The following is a 20,380-nucleotide window of genomic DNA, read 5'->3' as shown; positions in this document are numbered from 1 at the left end:
AGAGCACTGTACTAAGCGCTTGGGAAGTCCAAGTTGGCAACATATAGAGAGACAGTCCCTACCCAACAGTGGGCTCACAGTCTAAAAGATGAGGAAACCGAGGCACCCGGCTCACAGCCAACGGGGGAGCTGGTATCCCATTTCCCGGACGCGGAAACCGAGGCGCTGGGAAGCTAAAGGGCCCGCGCGGAGCCCCGCCGCAGGGGAGGGGCCAAGCCGGGATTGGAACCCGGGTCCCCCCCGGCCGCGGGCCCGTAAGGGGAGTCCGTCCGGGGGGTGGGATGAGCCCCAGGGCTGGAAACCGCCACCCCTCCCGCTCTGTGCCCCGCAGCCGACCGCGGGCGAGATGGCGGCGGACACAGGGACCAAGCGGCTACCCCGAAGACGCCAAACCTGGCCAGGGAGCGGGACCAGGAGAGGCAGGCGCAGAGCAAAGAGAAGAAGAAACGGCGGGGGTCCCTCTCCCCGCCCCCCTCGGCCTACGAGCGAGCCTCCAAGAGACCAGACGACAGGTAAGTCGAGGCAGGACGCCGGGGCGAGCCCCGTTTTTGGGGCCTTCCGTCCGAGAGCCACCAGGCCCCGATTAAGAATTAATAGTAATTATGGTATTTGTGGAGTGCTCACTATGTGCCGGACACCGTACTGAGCGCTGGGGTGGATGCCACCCTCCTCCAGGAGGCCTTCCCACGCTGAGCCCCCTCCTTCCCCTCCCCAGGCGGGGCCTTCCGTCCGAGTTCCACCGGGCCCCGATGAAGAATTTATAGTAATTACGGTATTCGTGGAGCGCTCACTATGTGCTGGGCACCGTACTGAGCGCTGGGGTGGATGCCACCCTCCTCCAGGAGGCCTTCCCACGCTGAGCCCCCTCCTTCCCCTCCCCGGGCGGGGCCTTCCGTCCGAGTTCCACCGGGCCCCGATTAAGAATTTATAGTAATTACGGTATTCGTGGAGCGCTCACTATGCGCCGGGCACTGTACTGAGCGCTGGGGTGGATGCCACCCTCCTCCAGGAGGCCTTCCCACGCTGAGCCCCCTCCTTCCCCTCCCCAGGCGGGGCCTTCCGTCCGAGAGCCACCGGGCCCCGATTAAGAATTAAGAACTAATCAGCGCTTAGAACAGTGCTTTGCACATAGTAAGCGCTTAATAAATGCCATTAAAAAAAAAAAAGAATTAATAATAATTACAGTATCTGTGGAGCGCTCACTATGTGCCGGGCACCGTACTGAGCGCTGGGGTGGATGCCACCCTCCTCCAGGAGGCCTTCCCACGCTGACCCCCCTCCTTCCCCTCCCCACAGCACCTGCATATATGTTTGTGCGTATTCATTACGCTATTTATTTTATTTTGTTAATATGTTTTGCTTGGATACTATGTTGGTTTATTTTATTTTGTTAGTATGTTTTGTTCATTCATTGAATGAATGAATGTTTTGTTTTGTTGTCCGTCTCCCCCTTCTAGACTGTGAGCCCGCTGTTGGGTAGGGACCGTCTCTAGATGTTGCCGACTTGGACTTCCCAAGCGCTTAGTACAGTGCTCTGCACACAGTAAGCGCTCAGTAAATACGATTGAATGAATGAATGAATGTTTTGTTTTGTTGTCCGTCTCCCCCTTCTAGGCTGTGAGCCTGCTGCTGGGTAGGGACTGTCTCTAGATGTTGCCGACTTGGACTTCCCAAGCGCTTACTACAGTGCTCTAGCACACAGTAAGCGCTCAATAAATACGATTGAATGAATGAATGAATGAGTGTTTTGTTTTGTCGTCCATCTCCCCCTTCTAGACTGTGAGCCCGCTGTTGGGTAGGGACTGTCTCTAGATGTTGCCGACTTGGACTTCCCAAGCGCTTAGTACAGTGCTCTGCACACAGTAAGCGCTCAGTAAATACGATTGATTGAATGAATGAATGAATGGGTTTTGTTTGTTGTCCGTCTCCCCCTTCTAGACTGTGAGCCCGCTGTTGGGTAGGGACCGCCTCTAGGTGTTGCCGACTTAGACTTCCCAAGTGCTTAGTCCAGTGCTCTGCACACAGTAAGCGCTCAATAAATACGATTGAATGAATGAATGAATGAATGAATGCCAGCGAGCCGGGTTGGATGCACAGTCCCCGTCCCACGTGGGGCTCACGGCCTTCAGCCCCGTCTGCCAGTTGAGGTCACCGAGGCCCCGGGGGAGGCGCCCGGCCCGAGGTCCCGCCGAAGGAGAGCGGTGGCGCCGGGATTAGAACCCGCAACCCGCCGACTGGCGGGCTCCGTCCATCACAGCGGGGTGTTTCGCGTGTCCTTTCCCCATGCACGCCCACCCACTTCAACTCTCCGTGCCTTTGTCTGTCAAATGGGGGTGAAGACCGTGCGCCCCGCTTCGCGTCTCCCCCAGCGCCGGGCCCGTAGTCGGCGCTCAGCGGATAGCGCCGTTCCTACGGTTACCGTGGCCGTCCCTCTCACGGCCCCGCTGTCCCGTCCCTCGGCAGGTACGACACGCCGACGCCGTCCAAAAAGAAGTCCCGCCCGAAGGACCGCAGCAAGCTGTCCACGGAAGAGCGGCGGAAGCTGTTCGAGCAGGAGGTGGCCCACAGGGAGGCCCAGAAGCAGCAGCAGCTGCAGACGCTGGGGCTGGCCTCCCCGCTGCCCTACGAGCCCCTGGGCTTCGGGGGCGTCCACCACCCCTTCGGCGGCTACCCGCCGGGCTACCCCATGCAGGCGTACGTGGATCCCAGCAACCCCAATGCCGGGAAGGTGCTATTACCCACGCCCAGCCTGGACCCCCTGTGCTCGCCGGTGGGCTACGAGCCCGCCCCGACGCTGGCCGGCCCCGCGGCGGAGCCGGCCCCGCCGGACGCCCCGGCCCCCTACGCCGCCCCGGCCGAGGCCGCCGTCCATCAGGAGGCCGGCGTCGCCGTGCTGCCCGTGCCGGCCTACGGCGTCTGGGACGCGGGCCAGCCCGCGGTGGCGGCCGTGCAGCCGCCCTTCGCGCCCGCCCCGTCGCAGGCCACCATCTACTACCAGGGCCAGGCCTGCCCCGCCGTCTACGGGGTCACGTCGCCGTACTCCCAGGCCGCCCCTCCCATCGTGCAGGTAACCCCGGGGCCGCGGCCACGGGGGGGTCATCCGAGCGGGACCACCCCGAGCCTGGGATTTCCCCCATGTCTTAATGTGACCCGGCCCCCCAAACTGCAAGCCCACTGTCGGGTAGGGACCGTCCCTCTATGTCGCCAGCTTGGACTTCCCAAGCGCTTAGTCCAGTGCTCTGCACACAGGAAGCGCTCAATAAATGCGATTGAATGAAGGGGACGACCTTGATCACCTTGTAACCTCCCCAGCACTTAGAACTAGTGCTTTGCACATAGTAAGCGCTTAATAAATGCCATTATTATTAACAGTTTTCATCACGGTTTTCTAGACTGTGAGCCCACTGTTGGGTAGGGACCGTCTCTCTGTGTCGCCAGCTTGGACTTCCCAAGGGCTTAGTCCAGTGCTCTGCACACAGTAAGCGCTCAATAAATGCGATTGAATGAAGGGGACGACCTTGATCACCTTGTAACCTCCCCAGCTCTTAGAACTAGTGCTTTGCACATAGTAAGCGCTTAATAAATGCCATTATTATTAACAGTTTTCATCACGGTTTTCTAGACTGTGAGCCCACTGTTGGGTAGGGACCGTCTCTCTATGTCACCAACTTGGACTTCCCAAGCGCTTAGTCCAGTGCTCTGCACACAGTAAGCGCTCAGTAAATACGATTGAATGAAGGGGACGACCTTGATCACCTTGTAACCTCCCCAGCTCTTAGAACTAGTGCTTTGCACATAGTAAGCACTTAATAAATGCCATTATTATTAACAGTTTTCATCACGGTTTTCTAGACTGTGAGCCCACTGTTGGGTAGGGACCGTCTCTCTGTGTCGCCAGCTTGGACTTCCCAAGTGCTTAGTCCAGTGCTCTGCACACAGTAAGCGCTCAGTAAATACAATTGAACGAAGGGGACAACCTTGATCACCTTGTAACCTCCCCAGCTCTTAGAACTAGTGCTTTGCACATAGTAAGCGCTTAATAAATGCCATTATTATTAACAGTTTTCATCACGGTTTTCTAGAGTGTGAGCCCACTGTTGGGTAGGGACCGTCTCTCTGTGTCGCCAACTTGGACTTCCCAAGTGCTTAGTCCAGTGCTCTGCACACAGTAAGCGCTCAGTAAATACAATTGAACGAAGGGGACAACCTTGATCACCTTGTAACCTCCCCAGCGCTTAGAACTAGTGCTTTGCACATAGTAAGCGCTTAATAAATGCCATTATTATTAACAGTTTTCATCACGGTTTTCTAGAGTGTGAGCCCACTGTTGGGTAGGGACCGTCTCTCTGTGTCGCCAACTTGGACTTCCCAAGTGCTTAGTCCAGTGCTCTGCACACAGTAAGCGCTCAGTAAATACAATTGAACGAAGGGGACAACCTTGATCACCTTGTAACCTCCCCAGCGCTTAGAACTAGTGCTTTGCACATAGTAAGCGCTTAATAAATGCCATTATTATTAACAGTTTTCATCACGGTTTTCTAGACTGTGAGCCCACTGTTGGGTAGGGACCGTCTCTCTGTGTCGCCAACTTGGACTTCCCAAGCGCTTAGTCCGGTGCTCTGCACACGGTAAGCGCTCAGTAAATACGATTGAATGAAGGGGACAACCTTGATCACCTTCTAACTTCCCCAGCTCTTAGAACTAGTGCTTTGCACATAGTAAGCGCTTAATAAATGCCATCATTATTATTATTATAACCAGGTGATCAGGTTGTCCCACGGGGGGCTCACAGTTTTCTAGCTTGTGAGCCCACTGTTGGGGAGGGACCGTCTCTATGTGTCGCCAACTTGGACTTCCCAAGCGCTTAGTCCGGTGCTCTGCACACAGTAAGCGCTCAATAAATACGATTGAATGAAGGGGACGACCTTGATCACCTTGTAACCACCCCAGCTCTTAGAACTAGTGCTTTGCACATAGTAAGTGCTTAACAAATGCCATTATTATTATTACTACCAGGTGATCAGGTTGTCCCATGGGGGGCTCACAGTTTTCATCACAGTTTTCTAGACTGTGAGCCCACTGTCGGGTAGGGACTGTCTCTATATGTCGCCAACTTGGACTTCCCAAGCGCTTAGTCCAGTGCTCTGCACACAGTAAGCGCTCAATAAATACGATTGATCGATTGAGTAGAGCCCGCCTTCCGAGGTGGGCCGGTGGCGGAGGTGGGGTCCGAGCGGGCTTCTGAGGTCGTCGCCCCCGGAGCTGCACCTCCCTTTCATTCATTCATTCATTCATTCATTCAATCGTATTTATTGAGCGCTTACTGTGTGCAGAGCACTGGACTAAGCGCTTGGGAAGTACAAGTTGAAATACGATTGATTGATTGATTGATTGATACACAGTGAGCGCTCGATGGATGGATGGATGGATGGATGGGGATTTCCCGAAACGCGGGGCGGAAAAGCTTCCCGTTTGCTCATTCCAGAGTTACGCCCAGCCGGGTCTCCAGTACATCCCAGGGCAGCAGATTTTTGCCGCGCACCCCCAGGGCGTGGTGGTCCAGCCGGCCGCCGCGGTGACCACGATCGTCACGGCGGGCCAGCCCCAGCCCCTGCAGCAGGTAAGCAAGCGGCGGCTCGCGGGGGCGGACGGCCTCCTCCCACCCCATCCCCGCCCCTCCGGTCGTCTTTATCGAGCGCTGGCCGGGTGCGGGTCGCTGTACTAAGCGCCTTGGAGAGGACAGAGGTGGGGGGCACGCTCCCTGCCCACACAAGCGTACGGCCTAGGCGGGGAGACGGACGGCATCGATAAAGTACGGATGTCACGGGGGCCGTGAATAAAGAGAGCGAATCAGGGCGGCGCGGGAGGGAGCGGGAAAAGAGGAGCAGCGTGGCTCAGTGGAAAGAGCCCAGGCTTTGGAGTCAGAGGTCATGGGTTCGAATTCCGGCTCCACCATGTGTCTGCTGTGTGACACTGAGCAGGTCACTTAACTTCTCTGGACCGCAGTGACCTCATCTGTAAAATGGGGATGAAGACCGGGAGCCCCCCGGTGGGACAACCTGATCACCTTGTTAACCTCCCCGGTGCTTAGAACTGGAGTCAGAGGTCATGGGTTCGAATCCCGGCTCCACCACGTGTCTGCTGTGGACACTGAGCAAGTCACTTAACTTCTCTGGACCTCAGTTGCCTCATCTGTAAAATGGGGATGAAGACCGGGAGCCTCCCATGAGACAACCTGATCACCTTGTTAACCTCCCTGGCGCTTAGAACTGGAGTCAGAGGTCATGGGTTCGAATCCTGGCTCCACCACGTGTCTGCTGTGTGACATGGGGCGGGTCACTTAACCTCTCTGGACCGCGGTTCCCTCATCTGTAAAATGGGGATGAAGACCGGGAGCCTCCCATGGGACAACCTGATCACCTTGTTAATAATAATAATAATGTTGGTATTTGTTAAGCGCTTACTATGTGCAAAACACTGTTCTGAGCACTGGGGTAGATACAAGGTAATCAGGCTGTCCCACGTGGGGCTCACAGTCTTCATCCCCATTTTACAGATGAGGGAACTGAGGCCCAGAGAAGGTAAGTAACTTGCCCAAAGTCACACAGCTGACAAGTGGTGGAGCTGGGATTTGAACCCATGACCTCTTGACTCCAAAGCCCGGGCTCTTTCCACTGAGCCACGCTGCTTCTCTCTCTCGTTAGCCTCCCCAGCGCTCAGAACAGTGCTTTGCACATAGTAAGCGCTTAATACTATCATTCTTATTAAAAGAGGAAAGGAGGGCGCAGTCAGGGAAGGCCTCCCGGAGGAGCTGGGCCTTCAATGAGGCGTTAAACGGGGGAGAGCGGTGGGCTGGCGGATGGGAAGAGGGAGGGCGTTCCGGGGCAGGGGCGGGATGGGGGCGAAGGATCGGCGGCGATCCGTGAGTGAGTAGCTTGGCGTTGGAGGAGCAAAGTGTGCCGCCTGGGTCGCCGTGGAGAGTGAGGGCTTTAAATAATAATAATAATAATAATAATAATAATGTTGGTATTTGTTAAGCGCTTACTATGTGCAAAACACTGTTCTAAGCGCTGGGGTAGGTACAAGGTAATCAGGTTGTCCCACGAGGGGCTCACAGTCTTCATCCCCATTTTACAGATAGGGGAACTGAGGCCCAGAGAAGTGAAGTGACTTGCCCAACGTCACACAGCAAGTGGCGGAGCTGGGATTTGAACCCACGACCTCAGACTCCAAAGCCCGGGCTCTTTCCACTGAGCCATGCTGCTTCCCCCTTTAAAGTCGCCGGGGAGGAGCGTCTATCTGACATGGAGGTAGACGGGCAACCACCGTACTTCCCAAGCGCTTAGTACAGTGCTCTGCACGCAGTAAGCGCTCAATAAATACGATTGATCGATTGAGGGTCTCCCCCTTCTAGACTGTGAGCCCACTGTTGGGTAGGGACCGTCTCTAGATGTTCCCAACTTGGACTTTCCAAGCGCTTAGTCCAGTGCTCTGCACACGGTAAGCGCTCAATAAATACGACTGAATGAATGAAGGGGCGGGGAGACCGAAGGGTTCTGGGTTCGGACGGCGCTCGCCCCTCGGGAGAGGCCGCGGGGTCCCGCCGGAGCTCTGCACCCCGCGTCTCCGCACGGATGACCTCCCCTGGATCTGCCGTGACCTCCACCGAGAGGCGCCCATAATAATGGTGGTATTTGTTAAGCGCTGACTATGTGCAAAGCACTGTTCTAAGCGCTGAGGAGGTTACAAGCCGATCGACGGGGGGGGCTCACGGTTTTAGTCCCCGTTTCGAGGAGGCAGTTACAAGTTGATCGGGGGGTGGGGTTCACGGTTTTAGTCCCCATTTTCCAGCTGAGGTCACTGAGGCCCAGAGAGGTGAAGTGGCTCGCCCAGAGCTGCCCATCTGACAGTCGGCGGAGCCGGGATTTGAACCCATGACCTCGGACTCCCAAGCCCGGGCTCTTTCCGCTGGGCCACGCGGGGGCCGGGGGCGGCCGCGGCCCGTCCGCCGACGGCCGGTTTTCGTTGGGCGCTTGTGGTGCTGTACTGAGCACTTGGGAGGGTGTGATCTAAACAGAGGTGGTAGACGCCCCCAGCCAGCTTCGGACTTGCCGGTGGACGGGTTTTCCCGGAGGGCGCGGGGTGGAAGTCGGGGGCGGCCGTCGCGGGAGGGCCCGGCTCCCGGCCGACGCGGCCCCTCTCCGCTCCTCTCCCGCGGGCGCGGTCTCCGGAGCAGCCGGAGCTGGTGGTGACCAATAACCTCCTGGACCTGCCGCCGCCCTCGCCCCCGAAGCCCAAGACCATCGTCCTACCTCCTCACTGGAAGACCGCCCGGGACCCGGAGGGGAAGATCTACTACTACCACGTCATCACGCGGTAAGTCCCCGTTGGCACCTCCGTCTCCGGGGGCCTTGGGCCCGGGGCGGCGCCCACAGCCCCGGGGGGTCAGGCCGGACGCCCGGGGCTCGCGTTTCGCCCCGGGACGCCCACCCTGCCTCCCCCGGGGGCCTCCGCCCCCTCCAAGGCGGATCCCGTTAACAGAGTCGCCTGCTGAGACACCGGGTAATAATAATAATAACAATAATAATATATAATATCATCACCATATTATTATAATTATCATTATCTAATATATAATATTATTATATTAATATAATCGTTACATAATATAGTTATTTTATTATTATATAATATATAATGTTATCATATAGCATATGATATTATTATATGATATATGATATTATTGTATGGTATATGATATTATATAGCATGTGGTATTATATAATATATGATATTATTGTATGGTGTATGATATTACTATATAGCATGTGATATTATTATATAGTATATAATATTATTGTATGGTATATGTTATATAGCATATGATATTATGTGACATATAATATTATTGTATGGTATATGATATTATATAGCATGTGATATTATATAATATATGATATTATTGTATGGTATATGATATTATATAGCATGTGATATTATTATATAATATATAATATTATTGTATGGTATATGATATTATATAGCATGTGATATTATATAATATATAATATTACTGTATGGTATATGATATTATATAGCATATGATATTATTATATAATATATAATATTATTGTATGGTATATGATATCATTATATAGCATGTGATATTATATAATATATAATATTATTGTATGGTATATTATATAGCATATGATATTATATAATATTATTGTATGGTATATGATGTTATTATATAATATTATTATGTGGTATGTGATATTATTACATAATATATAATGTTATTATATTATTATGTAATATATGATACGTAGTGTTATTATATAATATAATGATATATAATAATAATAATGTTGGTATTTGTTAAGCGCTTACTGTGTGCCGAGCACTGTTCTAAGCGCTGGGGGAGATACAAAGTGATCAGGTTGCCCCCTCGTGGGGCTCACGGTCTTCATCCCCATTTGACAGATGAGGGAACCGAGGCCCAGAGAAGTGAGGTGACTTGCCCAAAGTCACCCAGCTGTCAAGTGGCGGAGTTGGGATTTGAACCCACGACCCCTGACTCCAAAGCCCGGGCTCTTTCCACTGAGCCACGCTGTACCCGGGCAGCCCGTGGTCGGCCAACGTCCTCATTCATTCATTCAATCGTATTTATTGAGCGCTTACTGTGTGCAGAGCACTGGACTAAGCGCTTGGGAAGTACGGGTTTGCAGCATACCAGACCCCCGGGGCTCAGCTGCACCGACGTTCGGGCTGTCGTCCAACTGGCTCCCGTGGCCTACTCATCAATCAATCAATCGTATTTATTGAGCGCTTACTGTGTGCAGAGCACTGGACTAAGGGCTTGGGAAATACAAGTTTAAAGCATACCAGACCCCCGGGGGTCAGCCGCACTGACGTTCGGGCTGTCGTCCAACTGGCTCCCGTGGCCTACTCATCAATCAATCAATCAATCAATCATATTTATTGAGCGCTTACTGTGTGCAGAGCACTGGACTAAGCACTTGGGAAGTACAAGTTGGCAATATGTAGAGACGGTCCCTACCCAACAGTGGGCTCACAGTCTGCTCATCCCCAATAATAATAATAATGGTATTTATTAAGCACTTACTCTGTGCAAAGCACCGTCCTAAGCGCTGGGGAAGTGACAGGGCGATCAGGTTGTCCCCAAGGGGGCTCACAGTCTTCATCCCCATCTCCCAGATGAGGTCACTGAGGCACGGAAGTGACTAGCCCAAAGTCGCCCAGCCGACAGTTGGCGGAGTCGGGATTTGAACCCATGGCCTCTGACTCCAAAGCCCGGGCTCTTTCCACTGAGCCACCCGATCCCCGGTGGTCCGCCCGGACCCCAGACAAAAGCGGGTCTGTTGCCTTTCGGCGGGCTAACGGGACTTGGTGGCCGCCCCCTTCCCACCCCACCCCCTGTTTCATACCTGCCTGCTTAACTCCAGGGCAGCCGCTAATTAAATATTTAAATATTTACGTCTCCGCTTTCAGCTTGGCGTAATCCAAGCCAGCTGGCCGCCCTGCCCTGCGTGGTTTCTTAAAGCAGGCTGGGAGCTTTAAGCTTCTAGACTGTCTATATGTTGCCAACTTGGACTTCCCAAGCGCTTAGTACAGTGCTCTGCACACATTAAGCGCTCAATCAATACGACTGAATGAATGAGCCCCCAAGCCAGCGCCCTAATGATGATGATGGCATTTGTTAAGCGCTTACTATGTGCAGAGCACTGTTCTAAGCGCTGGGGGGGGATACAGGGTGATCAAGTTGTCCCACGTGGGGCTCCCAGTCTTCATCCCCATTTTACAGATGAGGTCACTGAGGCTCAGAGAAGCTAAGTGACTTGCCCAAGGTCACACAGCAGACACGTGGTGGAGCGGGGATTCGAACCCGTGACCTCTGACTCCAAAGCCCGGGCTCTTTCCATTGTATATATGGTTGTACATATTGTATATATGGTTGTACATATTTATTACTCTATTTATTTATTTATTTTACTTGTACACTTCTATCCTATTTATTTTATTTTGTTGGTATGTTTGGTTCTGTTCTCTGTCTCCCCCTTTTCGACTGTGAGCCCACTGTTGGGTAGGGACTGTCTCTATGTGTTGCCAATTTGTACTTCCCAAGCGCTTAGTACAGTGCTCTGCACATAGTAAGCGCTCAATAAATACGATTGATTGATTGATTTCCACTGAGCCACGCTGCTTCTAATGGGGCCCGGAGGTCGGGGGCCGGGTTTGTTTGGGACGCCCCCCACTCCCAGCTCCGCTCGCGGTGGCCTCTGAGTGTTGGCCGATCCCTCTGAGATGGGACGCTCGGCCCTGCGGAGCCAGCTCCGGGACCAGTCTGGGCCTCAGGGGATAGAAGACACTTAATAATAATAATAATAATAATAATAGCATTTATTAAGCGCTTACAATCAATCAATCGTATTTATTGAGCGCTTACTGTGTGCAGAGCACTGTACTAAGCGCTTGGGAAGTCCAAGTTGGCAACATATAGAGACAGTCCCTACCCAACAGTGGGCTCACAGCTTACAGTGTCACCTGTCTGCATGTTTTGTTTTGTTGTCTGTCTCCCCCTTCTAGACTGTGAGCCCGTTGTCGGGTAGGGACCGTCTCTATCTGTTGCCAGCTTGAAATTCCCAAGCGCTTAGTACAGTGCTCTGCACACAGGAAGCGCTCAGTAAATAGGATTGAATGAATGAATGTGCAAAGCACTGTTCTAAGCGCTGGGGAGGTTACAGGGTGACCAGGTTGTCTCACGGGGGGCTCACAGTCTTCATCCCCATTTGACAGATGAGGGAACTGAGGCCCGGAGAAGTGAAGTGACTGGCCCAAAGTCACACAACTGACATGGGCTCTAATCCCGGCTCCGCCACTTATCAGCTGTGTGACTTTGGGCAAATCACTTCACTTCTCTGTGCCTGTTACCTCATCTGGAAAATGGGGATTAAAACTGTGAGCCCCACTTGGGACAACCTGATTACCTTGTATCTCCCCCAGTGCTTAGAACAGTGCTTGGCACATAATAAGCACTTAACAAATACCAAAATTATCATTATTAATCAATCAATCAATCAGTAGTATTTATTGAGCGCTTACTGTGTGCAGAGCACTGTACTAAGCGCTTGGGAAGTACAAGTTGGCAACATATAGAGACAGTCCCTACCCGACAGTGGGCTCACAGTCTAAAAGGGGGAGACAGAGAACAAAACCAAACATACTAACAATAAAATAAATAGAATAGATATGTACAAGTAAAATAAATAGAGTAATAAATCTGTACAAACATATATACAGGTGCTGTGGGGAAGGGAAGGAGGTACGATGTGGGGGATGGAGAGGGGGACGAGGGGCTTTAGAGCCCGGCTTTAGAGTCAGTGGTCATGGGTTCAAATCCCGGCTCCGCCAGTCATCAGCTGGGTGACTCTGGGCAAGTCACTTCACTTCTCTGGACCTCAGTGACCTCATCTGGAAAAGGGAGATGAAGACTGTGAGCCCCTCGTGGGACAACCTGATGAACTTGTATCCTCCCTAGCGCTTAGAACAGTGCTTGGCACATAGTAAGCGCTTAATAAATGCCATTATTATTATCCAGAGGTTTTGTCCCGGGGGAGGCCGTCCTTTCCCCGATTCCATGGGAAAAGAGGGATCTGAAGCAGAGATGAGCCTATATGCTCCCCAAGGGCCGGGACCGACCGTCCATGGTAATTCCCCGCGACCATCGACAGTGTTCGTTGTGCACGTGCTGCGTGCAGAGCATTGTGCTGAGCGCTCGGGAGAGTACACCCGCTCGAATGGTCAGGAATCGCTCTGGGCCCTCGCTAAAAACCATCTGCTGCCATGGTTTAGAACCACCGCCCGCTTCAGCCCTGGGATCGTTCTCACTTTGTGGCGGATGGGGCAGGGGGGTCTCACTGTCGTCCTCCTCCTCTTTCCAGGCAAACCCAGTGGGACCCCCCGACCTGGGAGAGCCCCGGGGACGAAGCCAGCCTCGACCATGAAGCCGAGATGGACCTGGGCACCCCAACGTACGATGAAAACCCCATGAAGGTGAGGGGGGTTGGCACGCGAGCCCCGGTCGTTTTCGGCCTGGGGCCGGGGAAGGTGTGTCCTGTGTCCCCTCACCCCGGGAACTGTGGGAGCCGTCGCCATCCCCCATCAACCACCCCCCCGCAGCGAGAAGCCCACGCCCTGCCCCGATAGCTGCCATTTGGTCACTGGTTTCAAAGGCTTTTGCTGGGATTGGGTCCAGGCCTTTTTTCCCGGGTTGCCCGAGTCGGTTTTGCTTCCTATTCCCGCCCTCGGGAGAGGCCGGCGGTTTTTTCCTCCCCTCTCCTCTTTTCCTCTCCTCTCTTCTCCCTCGTCCTCTCTCCCTCCCTCCTCTTCTCTCCCTCCCTTCTCTCTTCCCTCTCCTTTTTTCCCCCTCTCCTCTCTCCTTTCATCTCTCTCCTCCCCTCTGTCTTCTCTCCTGTCCTTTTCCCCTCTCCTTTCTCTCCTCCCCGCCCCTCTCCCCCTCCTGTCTCTCCTCTCCTCCCCTTCCCTCTCCCCTCTTCTCCCCTCTCTCCTTCCCTTCTTCTCCCCTCTCCTTTCCCCTGTCCAGTCTCCCCTACCCTCTCTCTCCCCTCTCCTTTCCCCTGTCCTGTCTCCTCTCCCATCTCCTCTCTTCTCTCCTGTCCTCTCCCTTCTCTCCTCTCTTCTCCCCTCTTCTCTCCCCTCTCTCTCTCCTGTCCTGTCTCCTCTCCCATCTCCTCTCTTCTCTCCTCTCCCTTCTTCCCCTCTTCTCTCCCCTTTCCTTTCCTCTGTCCTGTCTCCTCTCCCTTCTCTCCCCTCTCCTTTCCCCGTCCTGTCTCCTCTTCCATCTCCTCTCTCCAGTCCTGTCCTCTGCCTTCCCTCCTCTCTTCTCCCCTCTCTTCCTCCCCTCTCCTTTCCCTTGTCCTATCTCTCTCCCCTCTCATTTCCCCATCCTATCTCCTCTCCCATCTCCTCTCTTCTCCCCTCTCCTCTCCCTTCTCTCCTCTCTTCTTCCCCTTTTCTCTCCCCTCTCCTCTTCCCCTCTTCTCTCCCCTTTCCTTTCCCCTGACCTGTCTCCTCTCGCATCTCCTCTCTTCTTCCCCTCTCTCCCCTCTCCCATCTCCTCTCTTCTCTCCTCTCCCTTCTCCCCTCTTCTTCCCCTCCTCTCTCCCCCATCTCTTCCCTCTCCTTTCCCCTGTCCTGTCTCCTCTCCCATCTCCTCTCTTCTCTCCTCTCCCTTCTCCCCTCTTCTTCCCCTCCTCTCTCCCCCCTCTCTCCCCCCTTTCTCCCCTCTCCTTTCCCCGTCCTGTCTCCTCTCTCCTCTCTTCTCTTCTCTCTCCTCTCCTCCCCTCCCCTTCCACCATCTCTCCCAGCCTCTCCCCCATCTCTCTCCCTTCCCTCGCCACCCCCTCCACCCCCCGCAGCCAGATCTCTTGGATTGACCCAGATGGGGGTCTGGTCTCCAGGCCCAGGCCTGCCAGGCCCCGGGGGTGTATTGGCTGAAAAGCCCATCCTCAGAGCCGACTATATTTTCGAGAGACATGAACAATCGCCAATCTGCGAGCCTTCCAGACTTGGAGGTTTCTCCCCTTGAGACCACGGGGCAGATCCTCTTTTCAAGGCCTCGTGGGAGGAGTTGTGACCTCGAGAAGAGGTTCTTTGGTGTTGCCGTCCGACGACGGTTTTTGTAGCTAAGGCGAAGCGAGTCTTTGTAGGTGTCCATGGGCATAGAGAGAGAGAATCTCGCCATTCTCCCCTGTGCTTTTTTCACATCCTAAAAAAAGATCCCCTCTTTCCCCTCCCACCCCCCCCACCCCGCTGTACATGTGTTTAACATTTGCCAGAAAGATACAAAAGCAAGTTAAATCCGTCTGGAGCCTGATGGTAAATTTCAGAGGAATCAGTGGAGTCACTTAACCAATTCACTGCAGCTGTGGCGCTGCCCCCATCCCCAGAATCAGTGGTGGGCGGGGATGGCCTGGGGCTGTTGGCACTGTCCTCAGTGCCAAGGGTGGAGGGAGAGGATGAAGAGGTGGGGTCTCTGTCCCGTGCGCACACTCCACGTCTGTCTCTGGGTTTCTCTCCTCTCTGGATCTTGTTCTTTCTTGTCTGCTCTGTGCCCCCCCTCTCTCTTTACTTCTTTCTTTCTCTCTTTTCCTGCCTTTCTCTCCTCCTTTTCTCTCTTTTGCCCCCCTCCTTCCTTCTCTCCCCTCTTGTCCTCTCCCCCTCCCTTTTCTCCCCTCTCCCTTTTCTCTCCTGCCTCGTCCTCACTCTCCCGTCCTCTCGTTCATTCAGTCGTATTTATTGAGAGCTTACTGTGTGCAAAGCACTGGACTAATAAGTAGAATAAATATGTGCAAGTAAAATCGAGTAATAAATCTGTACAAACATATATGCATCAATCAATCAGTCGTATTTATTGAGCGCTTACTGTGTGCAGAGCACTGTACTAAGCACTTCGGGAGTCTAAGTTGGCAACATATAGAGACGGTCCCTACCCAACAGCGGGCTCACAGTCTAGAAGGGGGAGACAGAGAACAAAACATATTAACCAAATAAAATAAGTAGAATAAATATGTACAAGTAAAATAGAGTAATAAATCCTTACAAACGTATATACATCAATCAATCAATCGTATTTATTGAGCACTTACTGTGTGCAGAGCACTGTACTAAGCGCTTGGGAAGTCCAAGTTGGCAACATCTAGAGACGGTCCCTACCCAACAGCGGGCTCACGGTCTAGAAGGGGGAGACAGACAACAAAACAAAACACATTAACCAAATAAAATAAGTAGAATAGATATGTACAAGATAAATAGAGTAATAAGTCTGTACAAACATCTATACATATATCCAGGTGCTGTGGGGAAGGGAAGGAGGTAAGGCGGGGGGGGGGGATGGAGAGGAAGGAAGGGGCTCAGTCTGGGAAGGCCTCTTGGAGGAGGTGAGCTCTCAGAAGGGCATTGAAGGGAAAGTCCTCTCTCTTCTCCTCGTTCTTTCTCCCCTCTCCCTTTTCTCTCCTGCCTCATCCTCACTCTCCCGTCCTTTCTCTTCTCCTCGTTCTTTCTCCCCTCTCCCTTTTCTCTCCTGCCTCATCCTCACTCTCCCGTCCTCTCTCTTCTCCTCGTTCTTTCTCCCCTCTCCCTTTTCTCTCCTGCCTCATCCTCACTCTCCCGTCCTCTCTCTTCTCCTCGTTCTTTCTCCCCCTTGTCCTCTCTGTCTCCCCACTCATCTTCTTTCAGTCCCCTGTCCTCATCCTCTTCTTTTCTCTCTCCCTGCACCTTCCCTCCCCCAATCCCCCACTCCGGATCTGAGACTCGGGTCTGCTTCCGCTGGTCAGTACGGAGCGGGCCACGGCCGCCCCTTCGGACTGTGAGCCCACTGATGGGTAGGGACCGTCTCTAGATGTTGCCAACTTGGACTTCCCAAGCGCTTAGTCCAGTGCTCTGCACACAGTAAGCGCTCAATAAATACGATTGATTGATTGAGGGGAGCGGGCATCTCTCATGGCATCTAAGGACGGAGGTCTGGGCTTGGCCACATCAGGGCCTGGCCCTCCTCAGCTCCTGATGCTTGTGGGGAAGGGTAGCTTCCTTGCCCCTCTCCCCATCCTGGGGGTCTTCGACCCCCATAGTCACGGCGGGGTGGGGGCGGGCCCGGCCGTGGTGGCGAACCCCCATCCAAGGGGCGGCTACCTCTGGAGACGGCGTCGGGGGGACGCCCTGGAAACCGGGCTCCGAGTGGGCAGCGGTCACCCCTCGGCCGGCCTCGCTTCATCCCATCACTCATTCATTCCTTCCATCGTATTTATCGAGCGCTTACTATGTGCAGAGCACTGGACTAAGCGCTTGGGAAGTCCAAGTTGGCAACATAGAGAGACGGTCCCTACCCAACAGCGGGCTCACAGTCTAGTCTCCCTCCCCCGGCCTTCCCCTTATTAATTATTATTATCCTCTGGGCTGGGGCGCGGGCTGTGATCACCACCACCCCCGAGAGTGACGACCTCCCTCGTCCCAGTAAGCGCTCAGTAAATCCGATTGATTGATTGATTGATTCCCCGGAGAGGCGAACCCGCCCGCAACCCGCTTCTGACGCCAGCCGGCTTTTGGGGTGGTGGGGGGGTGTCTCCCTCTCGTCTCCAGTCTTCCAAGAAACCCAAAACGGCCGAGGCCGACACGTCCAGCGAGCTGGCCAAGAAGAGCAAAGAGGTGTTCAGGAAAGAGGTGAGGGGCCGGAGGCCGGGAAGGGGCCACCGCCCGGCCGGTCCGTCGGAGCCCCGAGACGGGATCCGTCCCCCTCTGCTTCCGCGGCACACGACCACCCTCCCGGTGTAACCGGGCACGGGTGGCGGGATGGAGGGGGCCCGGGATGGGCAGGAGGGGTCAGCGGGCATCCCCCTCGGGCCCCTGGCGGGATGGGAGGAGGGGGGCACCGGCAGTGCCGTCAGCGGGAGCCCCTCTCCCTCCCTCCCCGCCTCCTCTGGCAGATGTCCCAGTTCATCGTGCAGTGTTTGAACCCCTACCGGAAGCCCGACTGCAAAGCGGGAAAGATCACCACCACCGAGGACTTCAAACACCTCGCCCGCAAGGTACCCCCTCATAATAATCATAATAATGGCATTTATTAAGCGCTTACTATGTGCCAAGCCCCCCGTTCTAATCGCTGGGGAGGTGATGGGGTTGTCCCACGGGGGGCTTCCGCTCTTCATCCCCGTTTCCCAGATGAGGGAACCGAGGTCCCAGTGAAGTGACCGTTGCCAACTTGGACTTCTAAAGCGCTTAGTCCAGTGCTTTGCACACGGTAAGCGCTCAATAAATACGATTGAATGAATGAATGAATGACTCGCCCAGTGTAAGTGCCGGGAAGGTGACGGGGTTGTCCCACGGGAGGTTACCGCTCTTCATCCCCGTTTCCCAGATGAGGGAACTGAGGCCCAGTGAAGTGACTGTTGCCAACTTGGACTTCCCAAGTGCTTAGTCCAGTGCTCTGCACACGGTAAGCGCTCAATAAATACGATTGAGTGAATGAATGACTCGCCCCAAGTAAGCGCTGGGGAGGTGATGGGGTTGTCCCATGGTGGGGGCTCCCGCTCTTCATCCCCGTTTCCCAGATGAGGGAACCGAGGTCCCAGTGAAGTGACCGTTGCCAACTTGGACTTCCAAAGTGCTTAGTCCAGTGCTCTGCACACTGTAAGTGCTCAATAAATACGATTGAATGAAGCTGCCAAGCAGCGGAGCCGTGACCTCCGACTCCAAAGCCCGGGCTCCTTCCACCGAGTCACGCCGCTTCTCTATGCCGGGGGCGGAGCGGATCACGGGGAAGGGGGACACCCCCGGCCTCGGCCGCGTCCCCGTCTCCCGGGGCCGGGCGGGACGGGGCCGGCGGACGGGAGCTTTCCTTTTCCGAGCGGGCCTGGTGACCCCTCTCTCCCTCCCGCAGCTGACCCACGGGGTCATGAACAAGGAGCTGAAATACTGCAAGAACCCGGAGGACCTGGAGTGCAACGAGAATGTGAAACACAAAACCAAGGAGTACATCAAGAAGTACATGCACAAATTCGGGGCCGTTTACAAACCCAAAGAGGACACCGACTTGGAGTAGCCCAGACGGGGGGGCAGGAAGAAGAGGACCCCGGCCCGACCCGGTTTGACCCCCTTTCCCGTCCCGGCCGCGCCCCGGCGCCTGTATTATATTTTAACGTTCGTGTGAATATATTGATAAATAACTCTGTTTCGGTGCCCTCTCCATTCGCTTTTAACCCCTCCCTTCCCCGCCCGCGGGCGCGCACGGACACCCGCGCCAAGGACACGCGTGCCCGGCCCCCGCGGGCGCGGTCCCCGCCCTCGCCAGGTCGAATCTTGTTACCGTGTAAATAGCGCGGCGGGCTGCCGCCGCTTTCCGGCCAGCCTCGGGCTCTGTTGATAAGATTGGTTTTACTGCTTCGGAATCATTTTACTTTCCCCAATTTTTACTGAACTTTTTATGTAAAAAAAAAAAAAAAAATAAAACCGATTCGAGACTCGGCCTCCTCGGGACCACGGGGGAGGCCGCGGGGAGAGGACGGGCGCCGGTCCTTCCGGTGGACCACCGTTGGGTAGGGACCGGCTCTAGACGTTGCCAACTTGGACTTCCCGAGCGCTTAGTACAGTGCTCTGCACACGGTAAGCGCTCAATCAATACGATTGATTGATTGGAAAAGAGGGCTGGCGTTCGTGGTGGCCAGGGGCACCCCCCCGCCCACGTTGGTCTGCCCGGGCTCAGACGGGGGGGACGTAGTGGACGCTGCTCCCAGCCAAAGTCCGGCACGGGCCGGGAGGCTCCGGTTCGCCCAGGGTACCGGCCACGGGGTCTTTTGACTCTCCATTGAGCAGCGTGGCTCAGTGGAAAGAGCCCGGGCTTGGGAGTCAGAGGTCATGGGTTCAAATCCCGGCTCCGCCAATGGTCAGCTGCGTGACTTTGGGCCAGTCACTTCACTTCTCAGTGCCTCAGTGACCTTGTCTGGAAAATGGGGATTAAGATTGTGAGCGCCACGTGGGACAACCTGATCACCTTGTATCCTCCCCAGCGCTTAGAACAGTGCTTGGCACATAGTAAGCGCTTAAATGCTATCATTATTATTATTCTTGGCGCCTCAGTGACCTCATCTGTAAAATGGGGATTAAGATTGTGAGCTCCACGTGGGACATCCTGATCACCTTGTATCCTCCCCAGAGCTTAGAACAGTGCTTGGCTCATAGTAAGCGCTTAAATGCTATCATTATTATTATTATTCTCAGAGCCTCAGTTACCTCGTCTGTAAAATGGGGATTAAGATTGTGAGCTCCCCGTGGGACAACCTGATCACCTTGTATCCTCCCCAGCGCTTAGAACGGTGCTTGGCACATAGTAAGTGCTTAACAAATGCCATCATTATTATTATTATTATTATTATTATTATTATTCTCGGGGCCTCAGTTACCTCATCTGTAAAATGGAGATGAAGACTGTGAGCTCCACGTTGGACAACCTGAACACCTTGTATCCTCCCCAGCGCTTAGAACGGTGCTTGGCACATAGTAAGCGCTTAACAAATGCTATCATTATTATTATTATTATTATTCTTGGAGCCTCAGTTCCCTCATCTGTAAAATGGGGATGAAGACTGTGAGCCCCACATGGGACAACCTGATCACCTTGTATCCCCCCCCAGCTCTTAGAACACTGCTTTGCCCTGGAGAAGCAGCGTGGCTCAGTGGAAAGAGCCCGGGCTTTGGAGTCCGAGGTCATGGGTTCAAATCCCCGCTCCGTCAACTGTCAGCTGGGTGACTTTGGTCAAGTCACTTCACATCTCAGTGCCTCAGT

At 54.1% G+C, this 20,380-nt stretch overlaps 1 protein-coding gene across 1 annotated transcript in view; it reads left to right on the top strand.

The window, feature by feature from the left end:
• Window positions 1–19,058, top strand: part of SETD2 (SET domain containing 2, histone lysine methyltransferase) — a 77,363-nt gene extending 58,305 nt beyond the window's left edge. Inside the window, 8 exon segments of the mRNA XM_038755448.1 lie at window positions 332–512; window positions 2,464–3,067; window positions 5,486–5,620; window positions 8,237–8,376; window positions 12,966–13,077; window positions 17,182–17,262; window positions 17,526–17,627; window positions 18,479–19,058. Of these exon segments, the coding sequence (XP_038611376.1) occupies window positions 332–512; window positions 2,464–3,067; window positions 5,486–5,620; window positions 8,237–8,376; window positions 12,966–13,077; window positions 17,182–17,262; window positions 17,526–17,627; window positions 18,479–18,640 (1,517 nt within the window). The 3' untranslated portion in view covers window positions 18,641–19,058.
• The last annotated feature ends 1,322 nt before the right edge of the window (window positions 19,059–20,380 follow it).

This window comes from Tachyglossus aculeatus, chromosome 13 (genome assembly GCF_015852505.1).
Source record: "Tachyglossus aculeatus isolate mTacAcu1 chromosome 13, mTacAcu1.pri, whole genome shotgun sequence".
In the NCBI taxonomy this organism is placed as follows: Eukaryota; Metazoa; Chordata; class Mammalia; order Monotremata; family Tachyglossidae; genus Tachyglossus; species Tachyglossus aculeatus.
The sequence above is the reverse complement of the archived record's forward strand: the minus strand, read 5'-3'. Positions and strand labels throughout refer to the sequence as shown.